General features: G+C 40.6%; 1 protein-coding gene across 1 annotated transcript; it reads left to right on the top strand.

Annotated features, from left to right (window-relative positions):
• The first annotated feature begins 622 nt into the window (after window positions 1-622).
• On the top strand, window positions 623-17501 carry gng13b (guanine nucleotide binding protein (G protein), gamma 13b). Its single transcript, XM_028600103.1, has 3 exons — window positions 623-1080; window positions 13772-13898; window positions 15970-17501. The coding sequence occupies exons 2-3, from the start codon at window positions 13801-13803 to the stop codon at window positions 16073-16075; spliced, it is 204 nt and encodes a 67-aa protein (XP_028455904.1). The 5' UTR covers window positions 623-1080; window positions 13772-13800; the 3' UTR covers window positions 16076-17501.
• Window positions 17502-21992: the final 4491 nt, after the last annotated feature.

Here is a 21992-nt window from a genome sequence, read left to right as displayed (position 1 = left end):
AATCTGCACACGTTTCTTCATTAAACTGTCGTAGACAACAGCATTAAAGGCAATTCAAAGGTCACACAGACAGACAGACTGTTAGCACACAACAATACAATCCCTGAATCAGCAATTTCACTGTACACACCAAGAACAGTCAAGCAAGATCCAGCTGTTCTTCTGTGGTCTCAAATGCAGTATTTCTCATATGTGAAATCAAACCAACCCAAACAGTGTTCCTCCTGCAGCTGCACTGAGAACCTAAATCGGCCTTTTGCAAATGGAGCTATAAGTGGCCATATTAGGGCAGAAATCCAGAGTCTGGCAATAGGGGCAAAAAGTGTCCCCACACACACACACACACACACACACACACACACACACACACACACACACACACACACACACACACACACACACACACACGCACGCACGCACGCACACACACACGCATGCAGTGAAGACAGTTTAAAATCCTGCTTAGACAGCCCCACGCCTCCTCCTTCCTCCCTCCCTCTCTCTCTCCTCAGCCTCGCCAACTCTCTAACCGCATCCACAGGGAACTCTCTCTCTCTCTCTCTCTCTCTCTCTCTCTCTAACACACACGCGCGCGCGCACGCCCGGAAGCTCATATAGGAGGCTCCCAGCAGAGAAGCGGCCAGTGAACGGCGGAGCGCGCACCGGACCATCTCGTTAACTTCCTATGTCCCCTCCCCTCGTTCTCGGACAGCCTCAGCTTCAGAAGCAGCCACACACCGAACTACCGGGCTAACTACCGGCTAAAGAGAGGCTCCTCCACCTCCAGCACTCCAGACAGACTTAGACTGGTCGTCATCGTCTGTTTTTACTCCGGAGACTGCGGATTTTATCCCTGGTTTATTTTCCAGTGGATAGGCTACTGAGAGTGCGCACCGCCTCCCCGAGACAAACTAAGTGTACGGACATTAAGTCTGCGGTTATATTCGTTTTATAGCTGGGGACTAAAATCCTCTAGCCTTGTGTCGGTCCAGCAGTCTTCTCTGCCCCCACCCCCCCTCCGGTTTAACTGCACCGGTCAGACTTGGAAAGAGCAACAGCCTCCATCGGCGCATCAGTGAGGTAAGAGATGCGCCTGCATGTCTGTTTTAGTCACATTATGCAATTATAATAATCATTCACCGTGCATGTTGTACCAACGGAGTGCTGTAACATCCTAATAAGCCTACAGGCCTTTCTGCAGCAATAATAACTTCCCGTTAGATTCAATATGGGAATCTAATAGGCTCGAAAATTAATTTCTATGAAAGTGATTTGACTATATGTGCTGGTATATGTGCTCACCTGTTTATTTCTGTGTGTAGGCCTACTTCACAAAGTGCTACAATTTGGGTGGACTATTTCACACTTTGTGCTGTCTGCATCCAGCCTCCAAACACACACACACACACACACACACACACACACACACACACACACACACACACACACACACACACACACACACCTTAATACTGGTCCGTATGGAACCCACGAATGTTACATAAAACTTAAATTTCTCCTCCGCAGTTTCTCCTCTATCCTTTCCGTATCCCCCTCTTTCTCTGGCCTCACCTGACCCTGTTTTTATGGATGGAAGATGTTTGTCTTACTTCTGGCTCTGAGCAGGGGCAGTTTACGAAACTTTGGTATAGGGGGGTCCAGATTAGGGCCCAGTTTTAAAGAAGGGGGGACACATTTGTAAAATGAGAAATGTGTTACTGTAAGTCTCACATTTAAAGCCCTGGTTAATTTAGTGTAATAATTGAATGCCAAAGAAGACACAGAAAACGTAAAATGGCCGTGTCATTTGTAGTCGTCTTTGTGGTCGTTTTGCATCCCTCTGTAGTTGTTTTGCTTCTCTTTGGAGTCAATTTGTGTCTCTTCTTAGTCGTTTTGTGTCTTTGTAGTAGTCATTTTGCATCTCTTTGCGGATGTTTTGAGTCGCTCTGTAGCTGTTGTGCGTGTCCTTGTCGTCTTTTTGCATCTTTTCTTAGTCATTTTGTGACTTCGTAGTCAGTTTCTGTCTCTTTGTAGTTGTTATGCATGTCTTTTTAGTCATTTTGCATCTCTTTGTGTCTTTGTAGACGTTTTGCATCTTTGTAGTCCTTATTTGTCTCATTGTTGATTTTGTCTTTGTGGCCGTTTTTGTGGCTCTTGTAAACGTTTTGCTTCTTTGTCATAATTTCATGTCTCTTTGTGGCCATATTGCGTCTCTTTGTAGTGGTTCTGTGCGTCTTTGTGGTCATTCTGCGTCACTTTGTGGTTATTTTGAGTCGCTTTGTAGTCATTTGATTGACTTTTAAACTTTCAGGTTAATGGTCCCTTCACACAGAGGCTCTGGTCCACGGGCCCCTGGGACTGTACACGATATGCCTGTTCACTAATCAATCCATGATACTAATTAAATTCCTTCCGGCTCTGGTACGGGAGCCTGGGCCACCCATCTGGCTGGCCCCTGGGACCACACACACCCACACACACACACACACACTTAGGGACAAACACACCCAGATTAAAGAGAACTCTGATTGGGCTGCTTATAACGTGGGAACAGTGGGGCAGATACATAACAGCTGACCCTCATACACACAAAAACCTACATTCCATCCTGTCCATACCAGGCCTATATTGATCAGATCTGATTGACTGGACATTTCCCCATGTATGCTTGTGTGATATCAGCTGGACTGGTCCTCATTGTCCTCAGAGCTCATTGAAGTGCCGAACAGATCGGCTGGTTGTAAAAGCTCAAATATCATCTGTCAGCATCTGGCATTTGTAATCCTCAGCAACATCTCCTCTGCAGTTTAACAGCTCTTCCTTCTTTCTTAGTCTCCACTCTCAGATGGTCAGAGGAGCGCTGCCTGTTCCTTTCTATTTTTAGTCTCTATTTACACTGCAGTAGCTACAGAGGCACCTCACTCCGTTTCCCTTCATCTGTCTCTTTGCCTTGCATCTCTCCCTACCTGTCTGATCCTCTTCTTTCTGTCTTTCACTTACTCACTTTTTTTATGTCCCTTTAACCTTTGGTTTCTCCTTCAAGCTGCTATTTGTGCCATCGCAGATCATCAAGTCAGACAAAGCGATTTAACACATTAAGCATTGGTAGCAGCTCAGCACACAGAGTGCCGACTGTTCCACTGACACACACACACACACACACACACACACACACACACACACACACACACACACACACACACACACACACACACACACACACACACACACACACACATACACAGTATATTACTGTGTGAGGCTGCGAAGACAGCGAGGAGACAGGGGGCAGAGGCTAATCTCTGGATGCTTTTGACCCAAATCTCCATGCAACCTACATACCCCCCACCCCTCCCTTTAAACAACCACTCAACAATCCCCACTACACACCCACCCAAACATGTTTTTAAAAAGCAACACACACACACACACACACACACACACACACACACACACACACACAGATTCTGAGCCACACTACGGCTGGATAGGGGTGTAACGGTACATCGATATGGATCAATATATCGATTAAATCCTCAACGATCCAATATTGTCGATACGAAGTGAAAATATTGGTACATATCGTCATCTTTAAGATGCGCCTTTTATTTTGAATAACCACTTTATAGTCATTATTTTTTATCAAAAAGTGTAGTTTGGTTTTAATTGAAATGTCTGGAAGAGTTTAGAAATGAAATTGACTAATCCTATTTTAGTTGCTTTTTGTAAATATATATAAATGTAACTGATTGTGTTAAACGGGCTTTAGTATCATCTCGTATCGGTCGCAGGCTCCTGAATTGAATCGAATCAAAATCATAAAGTGCCAGTATCGTCGTCCAAAGAATCAATATAATATTGTGATATATCGTGATAAAACGTGGGATTTACACCTCTACAACTGGAAAACGAATTTCCAAGGCCCCGTTGAGTTATTAATTACCTGTGACAAAACAGGCTGGAGGATTGGATTGCCTTCAAGCTGAGGAGACAGGAAAAAAGTTTGATTAGAAGATCTCAAAGAATAGTTTTTAATAAAGCAAATGTAATTAACTGGTTCTTCATCTTCCAAAATTCCTTAGCAGAGTATTATCTTCAGGCAAACCTGAACTCCCTTCATGGCAAAGTGTCCCAGTTTAGACTTACAGCTCAATATATCGACTGCAGTTACACACACAAACCTCAAACCACACACTGCTCCTCTGAACACTCAACCAGCATTTCTGTGCTTCACAGATGGGCCTACATTATACAGTAGGTTTACATTGGATTACATTAGTTACCTTTGATTTCTAATGCAGCACATTTACATTAATGAATTATTGTGATATTAAGTAGAAATACTGAAAAAATGAGAGCAGTGCCATGATGACTGCACTGCACGGTTTCATAAGTCAGATTGTATGCGAAGCACAGGTCACGGTTGTTTTAGTGTAAATGCAGACAGAGCCTGGTTCAGCCGGTACACAGATTTTATATAAATTGACTAGAAGTTTATTTCCACAGTGATTCAGCAGCTCGGTTGAGGAAAATACATCACACAGTACACTGTGATCCAGTGCAGCAGACGAAGAACATTAAATCTTTCTCTTTTTTTGCCATACTGGTAGCGTGACTCTAGGGATGGCAATGTCTACAGTCGGTTTGTCATTTTGACAGTGCAGCACTTCGGTCCGGACTGAAATATCTCAACAACTAATCGGATGGATCGCCATGAACTTTTGCACAGGCATTAATGGTTCCCTGAAAATGTATCCTGCCGACTTTGGTGATCCTGCCGACTTTTTATCTAGCGCCATCATCAGGTCAAAATTTAAATGTGTCCAAAACTTTGCTTTAAAGTATGATTAAATACCTGGCAAATTTCTGTTACTATTTATTACTATATTCCCGACAGCCTCAGCTGTACTTTGTGTTAAGTACTGATTAGCAAATGTACGCATGCTAACAGTTTAAACTTAAATGGTGACCATGGTATAAATCCTCCCTGCCTAGCATCAGCACGTTAGCATTATCATTGTGAACATGTGAACAAGCTCAAAGCACCATACTGTGAATGATAGCCTAACAAAGGTGCTATAGCGTGATGGTACATGTCCACTGTCAAGTATCATTTCCCCAATTCCCATTCATTGTCTATGTGAGCATCAGCGCAATGCATTCTGGTAGCATTGTGGTGACTTGGGAGAAGTGGGGCGTCGAGTTGCCTGCTCCTCATTTGCATAAAGTTGAATCCAGGCAACTTAATGCAAATGAGGAGCGGGCAGCTCGACTCGCCGCATTTTAAAAAACTTGCGCAAATCTTTTCAACTGACAGTTGTCGATCTGAAATGAAGTCAGATTCAGAAACTACATAGCCTATTTCTCGCATAAAATGTTTGTAGAAACACATTTCAGTGAACTACTTTTCTAAAATATGAGAACGTTTTCCAAACGAGCCACCATTATGGTCCGGGAGCAGACGGCCCCACGTCAAGTGTTCGTCCAATCAGGTGCAGCCTCCGCACTGTTCGACGGTGTAGCCTGTTTTCTTTGTTTGTCAGTGCTCAGTGAAGCGAGACTGATAACTGCTAGCGACGAGCCCACTAGAACCCTCGTCTGTCCTCTTTATCCGAGACGAGAGTAAAAATGTGGTCGATTCCGAGACAAGACTGAGAACTTCAAAACGTGGTCGACGAGACCGGTCGTAATACCAAGACCCATACTACAACACTGGTTGCTTGTTGAGTTTAGCCGACAATAGGTTACTGGGAGCGGACTACAGAGCACAGTGAGCAGTCGGTAGATCTTGGTAAGTTTAAGAAAAAGATTGTCGTTTGGATTAAAATACTCCCCGGGAACAAACACGTGTTTCCTGGTTGTCTGGTAAGTCTTTTGTTTTCCCCGGGAAGTGCACCCCGCTCACCTGTTTGGACCTGGGTTTAATGACCCACCTATTTACCCCGACCTCCTCTCTACGCAGTCCACAGCGCTCTTATACAGCGGCAGCCAATGTGGTTTATACAGCAAAAAATACATGGACTACATACGAATAGATCTTTTTCACAGCAGACATCTTGACTTGTCATAGTAGGAAAAGCACAGCTGAAATTGATAACCTTAACGATGGCTCAATTGCATCAAGTGTCCCATTAAGCTGTTTCAGTGAGTCAGCATGCACAATACCAGGGCCTCTTCTAAGTGGAATGCAGCCATCATTAATGGTTTTGAATACACTTGTGCTTTTCCTACTATGACATGTCAACAAAAAGGTCTATTACAGTTTACTTTACTTTACTTTTCGTAGCTACATGTACAAATGGTTCATGAGAACCGCCTGTAATAAACTACATGAGCACCTTTAAATGTAACTGTTGGTTAAGGTTGAATGTGTTATTTTGGAGGGGTATTGATGGGCAACAAAGAGAAAGAGGGATTGATTCATGTGTGGAGCAATGTAGTAACTGTTTGAAATTCAGGAAAATGGACTGGGAGCACTTAGTGAGGAGGCATCCGCGGATGACAGCAGGAGACAGACTGAAAACAGATATCAGAGAGCAATGAAAGGAAAACAGGGAGAATGCATGCAGCGCAGGGAAAACCTGCCTTGACTAGTATTTTACATTCAAAGCTCAGTGTAAGACAACAGTAAGCCACATGGCAATACTTTTTCCATGATTTGGATTTGTGTGACGTCTAAGGCTTAAAGTTTGCTTCAGGCTGGTAATTAGCTGGTAGCTGAGATGTAGAAGATAAACACAGACATGATGTACATGAGTACGGGTATTGAGCAAATGTGAGGCAGAGTAATTTTTGAAAGAGAGGGAGTCCGGACAATGATGTCAATGAGGTTAATAATGGAGAAACAATGTGGAGAATATAGTGGAGGCAGGTAGATAGATGAGTGAGAAGAGAAGAGAGCAGACAACATTATTTAAAAGACATCGCTTTGACATCGTGTCCACGAGCTAGGTGAGTGGTCGCCGCTAGCGCTAGTTCAGACAGGTCTGTAGTAGACTGAATGCTGTGCAAGTTTTTGGACAGCAGAGATTACAGCTAGAGAGCTAAAAAATAATGACATAAATACATGTGCTGCCACACTTGTAGTTTTTTTTTTTTTTTTTTTTTTTTTTTTTTAAATGGGAGTTATTATTAGTTCTCTAATTAACTTTCAAGTAATCATTCTTGAAAATGTCCAATATTTAATTTATGACAAAAAAATTAAAAATACGCAGTGGAAAGTTTAGCATTATCTTAAACTGCTGAGAAAGTTCAACTACAAATAATTGCACAAAGTGAATCATGAGCGAACAGTTGCATGTGCTGCATAACCGTCACAAATGAGAGATTTCTGTCATTCTGCCCAAGTCCGTTGATAACCCTAACCCTCTTATTGTTGCTACACCTGTTAGGCTTTGACTTCTGTCAGAGAACGACAAAAGCAGCTTTACATGCCTTGCCGGCAACCGTTAATTTTGCCCACTGAAATGACACTGTAAAAGGCAGATTATATCAACTAGCTAACAAACGTTAGCTCTGCAAGTTGATTGGAAATGCTTTCTCCTTTTGAACAGTAGGAAACACTTTGAACATTACAAGGAAAAATACTTTTAGGGTGTATTTGGCAAACGGAACACTGTTTTGGGTAATGCTGACTGGGGTTTCTGGAATGTAAATGTTCCCAAAGCCAATAAAGATCAGGATCATAGTGTCTAATGTTAGACTAAACTCTGATAGCATCCAGGACCTCTGTGTTCACAAAGTAAACCGTAGTTTGACTTTTTTTTTTAAAAGGTTTCTGTTTCCGTCAGTAAGTGCTGTAGTGGATGTCGATGAATATGGAAAGAAAACCTCCGGATTGTGTATATTTTTTTCAGAAAGGCCGATGAAAAAAAAAGCTGACTGAGAGACTGAGTTACATCAGCTAATGGAACAGAGGCTGGTCTGGCGTGACGCCATGACTTTCTGTATGCAAAACAACAATGATGATGGCTGTTTACAACTCAAAATTCTTAGTCATTTGTGAAACATTAGGGTCCCTGATTTCAGTCAGAAGTAGACAAAAGCAGGTTTTTCATTTTTAGCTGGCGACTGACATGGCAGCTCTCGCTAGTGGAGTTTATCCACTGTAGCTAGCTAATTAAGCTAATGCTAGCTTCAGGAGTAGGTTGGAAACACTGCCTCCAGCTGAAGTTGACTTGTTTTAAAACAAGAACCCTTTAAATGATTCTTGAATATGCACTTGATGGCTACTGACATGTTCTAAAAGACTAAGGCTAAAGCTGCAGTTACATAATATTAAAATCATATTCAGACAGTTTGTTTTTGGAGCTTTTTCTGTCAATTATGCAGCAATTGAATTTATTTAGCTGTGGACAGTGTACCATCACACCACCTTTACGTCCTCAAGCCAGTACCCCAAAGCTTGGTTAATCCCTCTGTCAGAAAGATAGCGACAGAGACTGAAGCCGAAAAAGATTGAGGGAAAAAAATGGCGAGAATGAGACAAAATTAGCAAAAAAAAGACATTGGCTGAGAAGAAGCGAGAAAATGAGACCCGAAAGGTGGTAGAGGCTGGGAAACAGATGGATCGAGCGGACAAATAGAAATGAAAGTGGGAAGGAGGGGAAAACAGGGATGAAGGAGATGGTGAGTGATAGAGTAAGAAAGAGAAAAAGCATTCAATCCTCCCGTCGTCTCTGGAGGAGGCTGCTGAAACCTGATCTCAGCCAGGAAGTGGCCATCGCTCCCCCCCCCCCCCTCTCTCTCTCTCTCTACTATTGTTAAGACACACACACTTTGTCATGTAATATTGCACCTGGTGTTTTCCTTTAAACTCACAAAAGGACACTTACACACCTCACTAACTCATTATACTGTAAATGTATTAGCTCCTAATACGTGATTCCTGTCTCTGTGCGTAGCGTAGAGTTTTTCCTGCCTGTCTCTATGACGTGTAACATTAAACAGTCAATAAGCAGCATTATTAGATCTTGGTAGAAGCATGCTGGCTGCTTATTGGTTCACTAATGCTGATGAGATTTACCCCTTAGGTATTGAAATTGGATATTGAATGACAAGTAGAGCTGGGCAGTATATCAATATTATATCGATATCGTGATTCAAGACTAGATATCGGCTTAGATTTTGGATATCGTAAGTGTTGTCTTTTCCTGGTTTTAAAGGCTGCATTACAGTAAAGTTATGTCATAACTTTACTTACTAGGCTGTTGTAACTGTTCTATTAATTGCCTTTACCCACTTAGTTATTATATCCACATTACTGATGATTATTTATCAAAAATCACATTGTGTAAATATTTTGTGAAGGCACCAATAGTTAACACAACAATATCGTTGCGGTATCAATATCGAGGTATTTGGTAAAAAATATCGTGATATTTGATTTTCTCCATATCGCCCAGCCCTAATGACAAGGAATTTTTCAAAACTCGATACTACAGAGATACATTCAAAAACAGCTATTTGTAGTTTAAATCAGCCAGTCATTTGCATGTACGCCTAAAGCTTCAGTTATACTGGCACGTGACACCGTGACGCGGGTCTCTGTAGATGATGCACGCAGGGAGATGTATACGCTTAACCAGATACGCTTTAGAACAGAGACACCCCAACTCGGAGTAGTTTCCTGTATCTGTGTCACGTGGGCTCCGCCACAAAAGTGACAAAATAACGCCAACATGTTCCTATTTACATGTTGTGATTTGTATAGTTACAGCGTGTACAAAAAACAACGTAACATGAGACACAGCCATCTTCTAACAGTAAACAAACCGGGAACTATATTCTCAGACAGGCTTGCTGCGAGCATATCACTCCGCCCAAGTACTATATTCTTCCACCTGAGAATATAGTTCCCGGTTTGTTTACAGTTAGAAGACGGCTGTGTCTCATGTTACGTTGTTTTTTGTACACGCTGTGACTCTATAAATCACAACATGTAAATAGGAACATGTTGGTGTTATTTTGTCACTTATTCGGAGCAGTGGGATTACTGGAACCATTCACCTGCATGTTCTGTGCTGGCCTGATGCTGCTGGAGCCGTGAGACAGCGTTACAGCACGCACGGAGATGAGAAGGGTATGTATCGACTTGTCCAACTCTGGGGGTTATGGTGAATAAGCTAAATTCCCAATAAGTCGGCGTGTTCCTTTAAGACCACTCTTTACATGAGGACGTTTTTTTTAGCTTAATCTCTCATTGTTTTTCCACACTCTCCAGCAAAATGGTTCTTTTCCCAGTGTGGTGTCTCTCTCTGTAAAACGAATTGTAGGCTTTTAGCAGACAGATGATTGATTCATTCTATTCCAACATCTTAAATATCCATTTTGAAGGAACGGTGTGAAACATTACTTTCTAACATGCAGCGACCATACGGACATATGTATGCATGTATGTTTTTGTGTTATTAGATTCTCGTTTTACTGTAGGCTATATTTTTCCAAACACCATTGTAACTACACTGCATTGGGGGAAAAATAGAGAGTTTCAGAGCCATTTAAATTAAATACAACACATTCCTATTCTATTGTTTATGTACTTCATTAGCATCCTGACCATACGGTGAAGTAAGTGTTGAATTCAGAGCAACTATTTCATGCCTCACAATGCCCCCCCCTCGCTCACTAAACTGTCATAAAGGACCATTGCATAATATCAAGTATTATTTAATGTCCCTTTTATAAATACCACTGAAGCACCTCAGTGAGATCGATTCTGAGTGCAGACCAGACAAGTGCTCGGCTCACCTGAACGCGCGCACACACACACACACACACACAAGGGTACACAAGTACACACACAAGAGGGTATATAGAGTATTGAGAGGGTATAGTGGACACAGAGTGTGAGAGAGGGAGAGGGAGGAACAGACAAAGAAAAAGACTTCCAATTCCAATTATTATATGTAAATAGTGTTTTTTCCTGATGAAACGTGAGATGAGATAGAGGTACAAACTGGTCATGGCCCAAAATACATTCACAAAAGCACTTCCTTTCACTTTAACCCTTCAACATCCAAATGTGTGTGTGTGTGTGTGTGTGTGTGTGCGTGCGCCTCAGTGGATTTTGTAAAGTCCTAAATATACTGTGTTTAAATGAATATTTTAACATATTGGGAAATACTCCTATGTTCTCCTTTATTTTTGAAAGTAAGATGCGACCGTCAATACTACTTTAATATCGGTGCGTCAAAGGGATAGTTTGGATCTTGTGAAATAGTGTTGTATGAGGTAGCCTACTTAAGTGCAACGCATTCTCATGAACGGGTTTGTATGATGGCGTACGAAAACGTATGCATACCAATTCCTATGATATCCTACGCAATTAGGTGACCGTCAGCCGGTCATGACATTTAGGTATAGTGATCTTTACAGCCAGCACCCTATGACATGATAAAAACGCACTACAGTTTTGTCTCCATAGGATGGATTTTGTCTTTTGTTATTTGCAGCTCCGCCTACGCACACTGGAGAAGTTAGCCTTCAGCGCTTTCTGCCAGAAACCCAAAACATGATCTTTTTCTAAGCCTAAACAAGTAGTTTTGTTGCCTAAAACCTAACCAGATTTCTAGCAGAAAGGGCTGAAGGCTAACTCTTCCCATGTGCTCCTCGCACTTACTCACTGTACAGTGTGGGCGAAATGGATAGGACCTGTAAAAGTGCATATTACTGATGCATTAATCTCTTCAGGTTGTGTTGAGGGAGTACTGATCTTATTATGATGGGTGAGTGGCTAAGACTTTTGTATACAGTTAGTTTTTAGGTAGTTGCCTGGAAAATTCAATCTTCAGAAGATCCAGAAAGTGCTGGTGTCATATATACACAGAATCTGTAGACAGTGGTGGAAGAAGTATTTCACATCTTTTACTTAAGTAAAATTAATAACTGTAAACTTTACACTGTAAAAAATACTCTGTTACAAGTAAAAGTCCTGCATTGAAAATGTTACTTAAGTAAAAGTGTGTAAGTGGCATCAGGAAAAGATACCTAAAGTATTAAAAGTAAATGTACTCAGTGCAGAAAGTGTTTAATCGTCTAATCATTTCAGCTGGACTCGTAGGCCTATATATTGCTGGGTAGTTTAATTTATAATAAAACATCATATTTTATAAACTAGGCCCACATGTGTTTTGTGTGCAAAATTTGTAAGGTAACTAAAGCTGTGAGATGAATGTAGTGGAGTAAAAAGTACAATATTTCTCTCTGAAATGTAGCGGAGTAGAAGTAGAAAGTGTCATGAAAAGAAATGACTCAAGTAAAGAACCTGAAATTTGTACTTAAGTACAGTACTTGAGTAAATGTACTTAGTTACATTCTACCACTGCCTGTACTGTAGAACCCGCCAGCTTTCATGCACTCTCAACCACAAGTACCGGTGTTCTGGTGTTTCAGCCGACTCAATAGGTGTTTTTTTTATTTTTTATTTTTTTACTACAATCATTTCTTTCTTTTTTTGTCAAAGTGCCATCTGTCAACTGCAGACAGGTAGCCCTGGTTAGAAATCACTGTTATAGAGGATCACATCCATCTTAAAGCAGCATTACTGCCTTTTACTGTCCTTTTGTTGTTGCTTCAGATAAACCTCGGTGTGACGGGGTGTGGAGGGGAGGGCTAAGCACTCGTCTCACAGAGTGAAGTTTTGTGTTGGGACGCCACTACATATCAGAAGCACACGCAATATGGATGGGGGAGGATTGAGGGCAAATGGGAAGAAATGGGACGCAGCACGAGTACAGGCTGTCCTTTTTCTTCTTGTTGGGCATAGAAGCAAAAACATTTTCTCTCTTCCCTCCCTTCAGGTATTAAATATCTGCTCTACCGTAACCTGCAGTTAATGCAAGTGACAATATAGAAGAAGAAAAAAATGAACCAAAATGAGAATTAAAGGGGAGACACTGCAGGTGATGGGAAATATTTTAACCAATAGATATCACCATGACACTTTCCTAGGGGATTAAGACTATACATGTTTGTGTTAAAGGTTTCCTGAAATGTTATGTTTAAATATGCAAATGAGGCCTTCTTCGGTTAAATGACTTGCATGCATTTCCAAAATGGAAATCTGAACAATGGATAAAGCCAGGTTCAAAAGTCTTGTTTCATTTAGAGTCAAAGGTTTTTGACAAAGGGAATTTTGGATATTTCGTTTTAATACTTTGTAAAACAAATTTTTTTGTCAACAGCCATAAAAAAAATCAATTTTTTTGTCAGTTTTTAGGTATAACATTTTCACATAAATCAGGCTATGAATGATATATGGACAAAGCCCTCTGTTAAAAAAACAAACAAAAAAAACTTCAGAATATAGACCGGAATGAAACTGCAAATTTGGTGTATGTAAGTGCTACTGAAGTGGAGCTTTCCGCCTCAGTCTTTGAGAAAAACTAATTTTGAGAAAATGAGACAGCAGTGCCGTTGAGCTGCTGTGAAGTTTGCTTGCAAACGTAATTAAATTTGGCATATCCCTTAAAGCTGGGGAACCTTTCTTAAAGTGGAAACATGCAGCCCTAAGGACACAAAAGAATGCATCCTGTATCCTGTGGTGTTAAGTGGCTCTGCCAGTTTTAGCAGCACTTGTTTTGTTCTCTAACATTTAATAGCCTCCATTTTTTCTCTCCTGTAGGTGGAATAGCTAAGCAGAGGTTATAAGTCAGATGTACGCTGTTGTGTTCTTGCTGCAGGGCACAGTTGTATGGACTGTGCCTGACTACTATTTAACAGTGTTGTGTGGACTGTATACATTTAATTGTGGCTTCCCTGCTGTGCACAGGTAGAAAAGCCCTACATCGAGCTGCAGCCATGGATGAGTGGGACGTACCCCAGATGAAGAAAGAGGTGGAGAGCCTCAAGTACCAGCTGGCCTTCAAACGAGAGAAGTCCTCCAAAACAGTGACTGAGTGAGTAGTTAGTCCACAAAATGCTCTACAGGCACCTGCACAGAGTTCAAGCCCCAAAAAACAACTGTGATAGGACAGGGCCGTAGCCAGCCTAGTGGAGGGGGGGTTTGCAGGTTTTCCCTCATTTTGTATTTAATTATGAGGTTCAAATACTTCATTTTGATGTCCATGGTCTTTTGGTCTTAAATTTCTTTCAAACCAAAAGTTACTGGTCAGTGAGGCAGTCGGCAACTTTAATCACAGTTATATGACTACTGAGCAAACCCCATCAGCCAAAAAAGGCTGTGTCATATGGTTGAAAGCTCCAGAACAAGTGGACCTTGAGTTGTGATTGTTTAACCAACTGCTGTTTCCAAGGTAACTCAAGTATTCAGCGGGTTATTCAATTATACACTAATATAAACTCTACTCACATAAGGCAAGCAATATCTGCTGCTGTTCATTGTAATGAGTACAATGATTGAATAAATACAATGACTTTGGATATGACAGCATTAGTCACTGCAACACAATAATAAAACAGTGATATGACTTCATTAAGTAATGCTGCCTTGAAGGCTATTGTCACAGCCGTAGCACACATCTAATCATTAAGCAAAGCTGTGTTCAGCACTCTCTTTGTCTGTCTCCGGCTCTCACTGCCGTGCCGCTAGATTAGGGGCCAATCAAGGAAGCTCAGAAGAAACACTTCTGAGGCTTCATCAGCACACATGACACTCACTAAAGTATTCAGGGTCAGAGTTTTGAAACCCTGCATACAAAATAATGAGAATCTAAAAAGATGCTGAACAAATAACCGAAGCAGTGATGGAAAGAGTGCAATGTTTTACTCAAGTAAAGTACTGTTATGAATAATTAACTGAATTTAAAGTGAGAATATGTAACCTTTGAGTGAAGAAATAACAGTACACAGAGGTTTTTCAGCCTTACTGTCTCATATGACAATTAGCTTATGGTGGCTAATGATAGCAAACATTAGCCATACAGTATATTGCTGGCATTACTTAGTAATAATCTTTCCTTACTTGTGCTACTGTCACAGATTGACATTTCATTGTGTTTATGACAAGAGTAAAACAGGAAGTAAACATGTATATCTGTGACATGCTAAAACATCGTGTAACAGCAATGTAGCACTAGCAAAGAAAAGTAAGACGATGGACTAATTCAGGATAAGTTACAAAACAGTACCTATCTAAAGTTAGCTAAGATTAGCTAACATTATCCATAATAAGCTACTGGTCATACCAGACCAAGTAAGGCTGTATCCGAAACCAATCTGTGTTAAAGCAAGCAAAGTGTGTGTTTTAAGGCTTATTAATTCAGTTTTTTTATTATTTGCAGCCAATTAGCTTAGCTTAGCATAAAGACCGGGCTCCGAGGGAAACGGCTAGCCTGACCCTGCCCATCCAATCCACCACATCTAAAGCTCACTAATTAACGTGTTCTGTCTTCTTTGTTTAATCCGTAAAAAAACCCAAGTGTAAAACCCAAGTAGTTTCACGGGGGCTTAGATTTCGGACTACAGGCAGAGGAAGTTTCTGCATCCAGCAAAGCTAAGCTAACTATTTGTGTGCTAGCGTCATATTTGTCCAACAAAAAGAAGATCTTCTCGTTGTACCCTCGCTAATAAAGTGAGCGTATTTCCCAAATTAATATCAAACAGTTACAAAGTGTAAAAAATCTGAACTTGCACAATAAAGCGCAACAATTAAAATCAGATGACTCCTCTTATTGTCACCCATGTACAGTAGATTGTGACTGGCTACTTTCAAATATTAAAGCTCATGGTGAGGCCATAACATTTGAACTCTTTAATCTATGTGATTTCAACTACTGCTGCAACACCACTTTGGCTAAATAAAAGGACTTTCTCCAAAAAAGTAAAAGCACACAAAAAGCTACAGTTGTAGGTTAGGCTAAATGAAAGTATTTACTTCTGCTTGCTCAGCTTCTCCCTCTCTTCCTTGCCTTGTATGGGAAAAGAGGAAGTGGATAGAGGATGGATGTGGTAATAAACTTCCTCTGGAATTTGAAAAATGCCTCTGTCCCTCTCTGTCTCTCCACAAAGTTTGGTAAAGTGGATAGAGGACGGCGTCCCCGAGGATCCCTTCCTGAACCCGGAGCTGATGAAGAACAACCCGTGGGTGGAGAAAGGAAAGTGCATCCTTCTCTAGAAGATAAAAAACAACAACAACCACCCTGCCACAACCTTTCAACTTTAACCACGCCGACCAACACACACCTACAGATGACCCCTGAACCCGACCCTCCTGTCCCGGCCTGTGAAAAGCCATGGCAGGACAGCGCCTCCTAATGTCTCACCGTGAATGTACAACAGCTGATGTCCCCCAACTTCCCTGAACACACACTCCAACAAGGGCACAAAAACACACACTGTCAGAGACACACACTCCAAACTTTATTAATTTTTTTCCCTGACCGCCACGTATCCACTGCAAGTTTATTCCTGCCACAGCAATGCATCATTACTATGATATATGATGACGATGATCAATACTCCTATTACGTGTCTCTGTATGATAGATGACGACTTATTTATGCAGCTGCCAGTCACACGCTTCCTCTCCTCTTACAATCTCTACTCTTCATTGTGAGCATAGCAGCTTTTCTTCCTTCCATTTTTGATGAGTTGTAAAATTCTCACTGCCAGACTGACTGCAGATCTGCTGAGGGAATTTTGTTCCACGTTGAGATAGAACTACTAGCTCTTACAAAATGATAATAAAACCTAGGCACTTTTTCAATTGAAAGTTAATAGATTGCACACTGTAGTTGACAAAATAACTAACACCTCATTACAACTAAACTATTCGTAAGAACCTATGAAGATTCATAATTGAATGAAGATGATTTATAGTAAATACAGTATACTTATAATCCAAGGATTTGCTTATGTTGTCTTACAGACAATGGTTTTAATGTTTCACAATTCCCCAAAGTTAGAAATCAGCCTTAAAAGGCACGTCGGACCTTCATGTAAAAGACTTTAAGACTCATGACTGTAGCGTATATATGATGCGTAAAGTAAGATTAAACCCAGATGTGATTTAACACATTTATATTTACACAAATCTGATTGCTTGGTTTTCCTGGGCTACATGTATGTTGGCTTTACTCCAGATTAGAGGCTGGTGGTAATGCACCTCAGGCTGTTCAATAATGCCAAAAACACCGTAGTTGTTGGTGGCCCGATTCGTACCGAAAACCCGATCTGCCTTTTGGTCAGGGGTATAGGACCTGAACAGATTATGCTTTCGGTATGGATCGGGTAGCGACAGTAGTAGTTTAGTTACGAGAATAACAGTTCAGCTAGCTAGCTAACAACTATCCATAAGCTAATGGTTTGAGCATTTGAATTTCAGCCCATCTCAAATGCCTCTTGGATACATTTACAATCAGCTTTTTGGATATCTGACAGTAGGGCTGGGCGATATGGAGAAAAAATATCACAATATTTTTGACCAAATACCTCGATAACGTTATTGCGACGATATGTAGGGTTGAATTGGTGCTTTCACTAAATATTTACGCAATGAGATTTGTGATAAATAATCATCAGTAATGTGGATATAATGACTAATGAGTGGGTAAAGGCAAATAATAGAACTGCGAGTTCAGAAAATCCTTTTACTGTAATGCAGCCTGTAAAACCAGGAAAAGACACACTTATGTCATATAACGATATTACGATATCCAACATCTAAGATGATATATTGCCCAGCCCTATGTGACAGCTATCCAATCCACCCAAGACGCATGAGTGTAAATTGTCTTTGTCTGCATTCAAGGCATTTCCCATCCAACATGGGGGCAGTTGTAATACATCTATGCCTATACTGTAAGCCATTGTAACATTATGAATTTCATTATTACCAATTTGAAATCTTTATAGGTTCTTATGGCGCATTTATAAATTATAAACATGTTTGTTATTGACTAATTACTTAAAGGTAAAATGAGTAGGATTTTTTCAGTTTTGGTTTGTAAACACAACATTCAAAGTTGGCCCCTCCTCCCCGCGGCTCATCGAGCGCTATGGTGCTCGCCAGCGGGTGAAAACCAACCCAAGATTCACTCTCGTTTTGGAACCAGCTTTGTCCGCATGGCATTTGGCCTTGCTATATTTTCGACGCTGTGACAGCCATTTTCGTAGCTTCCTCTTGGATGCGTGCTTACGATCTGGCACCTGGTCGCTACTTTTTTTATAGAGGTTGACGTCCAGAAAAGTCCCGAACACAGCAAAATGTAAAGAGAAGAGAAAATACAGGCAGAGAAAAGGGTCTTTGCAGATACGGACACCACTACACACTTCTAGTGGGTCATAAGTGATGATTGAGAGGAATCATTTTTGTCTTTACATAATTTTTTTGGAAAATCCTACTCATTGTGCCTTCAACTTTAATACATAAACCACAAATTGAATTAACAAATGATTCCACTGTTACAGATGACCGTGTCGGAAGACAAAAGTGTGTGTAGCTGCCAGGGTTTGAGAATTAAGAGTTAAGAGAGGATCATTATCACATTGAAATTGTGTTTTCAGCTTTCACTTCCATCTTCCCAGTGCGACTACAGTTTTCCTACATGTGTAGTTTTGATTTCACACAACTTTTTTAAAGCATGGTTATCGCATTTACATTATAAAAAGACGAGATCTGCAACCTGTTCTCTTTGCTTCAGTGTCATTAGATCCCAAAGTTTCATAGCAGCTCTGTTTGTGTTGTCAAAGCAGAATGAAGCTATGGGTCTCTGGGGGGGCGGGGGCTGAGTTTACTGCTTCTTTTCCTCCTTAGCTACAGACTCTAAGGACAACACACAAACACTCCGCATCAAACGAACCATGCACACACATGCTATCTCTCTCCGCACATGTACAGACAAAACCCCTTTAACTTAACTTATTAACTTATTGATTAATACTTGATTTATTTATTTATTTATTGACGAGACCTTTTTTCTCACCTTAGTTTTCATGTCCTACGTCTGCACTCCCTCTTCCTCATACCCCTCCCCCCAAAATAAAACTAAAAATGACCACACACACACAAAAAAAAAAAAAAGACTAAACCTTGCCAGATCACCATCTACTACTGCCTTGTACACAGTTTCCTTAAAACGAGAATGTAAATATGTGGCATGATAACCACTGACCTCAGAACTGGCCTGTGTGTGCGTGCACGTGACTGTAATTGTGAGTTTACGTGTGCGTATTTATTTTATTTATTTTTTTTTTAAAGTGCATACATTTTAACATTAAGCTCCCTTGCGGATTGAGAAGAACACACACATACTGTACTGTACATGCACGCACACACACACACACACGCACGCACACACACACGCAGCTGTGTCACACACACAGGCAAGCCTGAGGCCGAGCAGATCAGCAGAACACATACACACACATTGAGAATGTGTATGAGGGGAGGAGTAGCAAGGATGTGGGATTCTTTAAATGACTTGGGACAGGGGAGCCTCACATCATCTCAGTACTGTAATGAGTCTCATTATATACATTTTCTTCAAGATGACCCGGTTCCCAAAAGGCTACTCAGTGCTTGGATCACTTTGGTCATATAATGTAAAACTGCAAATATTTAATTTCCCTATTAAAAATAAAAACTCAATTTCAACAATGACATGGTCCATGACGTGCTAATAAATTGTAAAAAATGTTTATCAAACATGTTTGCATCTATCTTAGACCCGCGCTTCATATGTTCTGTAAAACATGTCCAATAAGATTCAATTTGTAAATACTGACGTGTTTCAGATTTATTAAAAATACTTTTTGGGAACAAAAGAAAAACTGCAAATGTGAAATTGTCACTGTAGCTGAAGCGAGACCGGTGAATTTAGGATATCCAGTACAACAATAAACTTATTATGCAACATAACGACTCCAAATGGAGCCATTTTATAAACTCTTTGGTTCACTGGCATGTAAAGTATACACCTCCCTTATTTTATTTTATTTGAATAGTTTAGGTGTTGGAAAATACAATGTGTGTTAACTAGTTGACAGAATGATACTAAAGCTTTGCGTTAAAATCTAGCCTTGCAATGTCATAATAAATGCATGAAAGGGGACTTTTAAAACGGCTTCCACTGTACAAAGAACTAAAGTTCTGAGCTTCAGGTTTGTAGCTTCTTTGGGTTTACAACTAAAAAGGTTTAAAACTTTTTGTTCTCTTACAACACCACTGGAAATGCAACAAATGCAGCTCCAAAAGTACAAGAGAGGATTCCTGAGTCTGCCTGTCCCTTGTCTGTTTTCTCTTCAGCAACTGTAACTTTATTTGGTTTGTTTTTATATAATCTGAACATGCATACGTATGTAAGTTATTACTATTATAATGGCAGCATAAAATCTTGTCTAAATATCTAGCAACATATTCCTTGTGAGAGTGCTTTGGAAAAAAAATATTATGCATCAGATCAAGTCCTAGTGTAAAGATGACAATGAGCAATAAATTAAAGATCATTTTTTATTGAATGTTTTACAAAAACATTTATGTTATTGAATAAAGTAGAAGATTTTTAGACAACTTGGTTGCCTATGTTGTTTTTTTTATTATGTGTTTGGTATGTACATGTGTGAAAAGTATATTTTCAACTGCAAATCTACATTAAGAGCGGTCTGATTCCACACCTTTGCATCAGTGCCTAAACAAGTATGCTGTATCATAAATACATGTCTGACATTTGTAGCAAAGCAAACTGCTTGAAAATCAGTTGGAAACTCAGAAAGAAAAGATTATTTTGATTGTGGGTAAACCTCCTGCCTGGATAGACACACATGCATTAGAAGGCGCGGCATGTCCGTCCCAAAATGGCGGCCGTGTCAATGTATCACTCCAATGAACAGCAGCGGCCAATGCGGTATCTACATATATGTATATGTATGTTCGTGGCCATATAATATAAGCATTCATGGCCGTGGAAAGTCTGCCTCTCTCTCTTTTATGGTAGTAGCAAAAAAAAAATCTTAGCATCCTCTTGCCTTTTTGCTGTTATACAGTTTGTTAGCCAGAGAAACTGCAGTTATTTGGCTGTAACAAGTAGGTTTTCATTTGATTACTTCCAAGTTTTTCAGCCTCCTACAGCAGCGCCACATACGTTAGCAAAACTGATATGCTAACCGCCTGCAGGCTCGAATGTTGTCTGTTTAAAGAGAAGACACAGAGAGAGAAAGAGGAATGAGTGATAGACTCAGAGACCTGGAGGGAAAATAAAAGACTACGAGATAGGAGTAAGAGACAGGAGGAGGCATATGGTCCTATAAAAGACTACACTCGAGGGAAAGATAGAAAGCTCCAATCTCTTCTCCTCCTTCCCCTCCACTGCCTCTTGTAACTCATGAATAATGGAAAACAGGAGATAGCTATAGAACGGAAGGGCTCTGACTTTCTTCACCCTGTCAGCGCCTTTTGGACTCTCAATTTCCCCGTGGCTACCTTTTTCTCCATGTCATCCGTTTTACTTCTCTTCCAATATTATTCCAGTGTGCTGTGAGGAAAATGTATGTAGCAACATAAACTAGTGCGTTTAACCAAAAATGTATCGCCTGAACTGCTGGGTTCGGAATTACAGCATATTATTCAACACTTGTTTCAGATCTAGCTTACTCTCCTAAAGTGAGCATGTGTAACCTCTTCCTCTTACAAATAAAAAAGTGGAATTCATAAGCAATAAAACACATCTATGCCAAGTTAGAATTTCTGATTTTCTGCGGAGTTTGTACGCACAACATAGAGCACAATGCGTTGTTATTAACTGGTGTTGCTAACAACGCTTAACCTCCTACGTTAAACTTTAATGGTTTTCTGACCTTTTACTGGAACGCGGTCAACTCTGGAGTAGTCTCCCATTGCCAGACCTTCCTCCACAGCGCTGCGGTGGAAGGTCTGTCTAGTCCACACTATTTAAACCAATCACAATCGTCTTGGCTCTAAGCGCAGTACCCAATGACGGTGCCTCTGCAAAATAGCCTCGGGAAGGAACTTGTTTTGGTGGAACGTGTTACGTTCAAAAGTTGTTTTAGTCGTGCAACAGAAAACTCAGATTGGA

This window comes from Perca flavescens, chromosome 15 (assembly GCF_004354835.1).
Source record: "Perca flavescens isolate YP-PL-M2 chromosome 15, PFLA_1.0, whole genome shotgun sequence".
NCBI lineage: Eukaryota > Metazoa > Chordata > Actinopteri > Perciformes > Percidae > Perca > Perca flavescens.
Note: the sequence above shows the minus strand (reverse complement) of the source record. Positions and strands in the feature narration are given on the sequence as shown.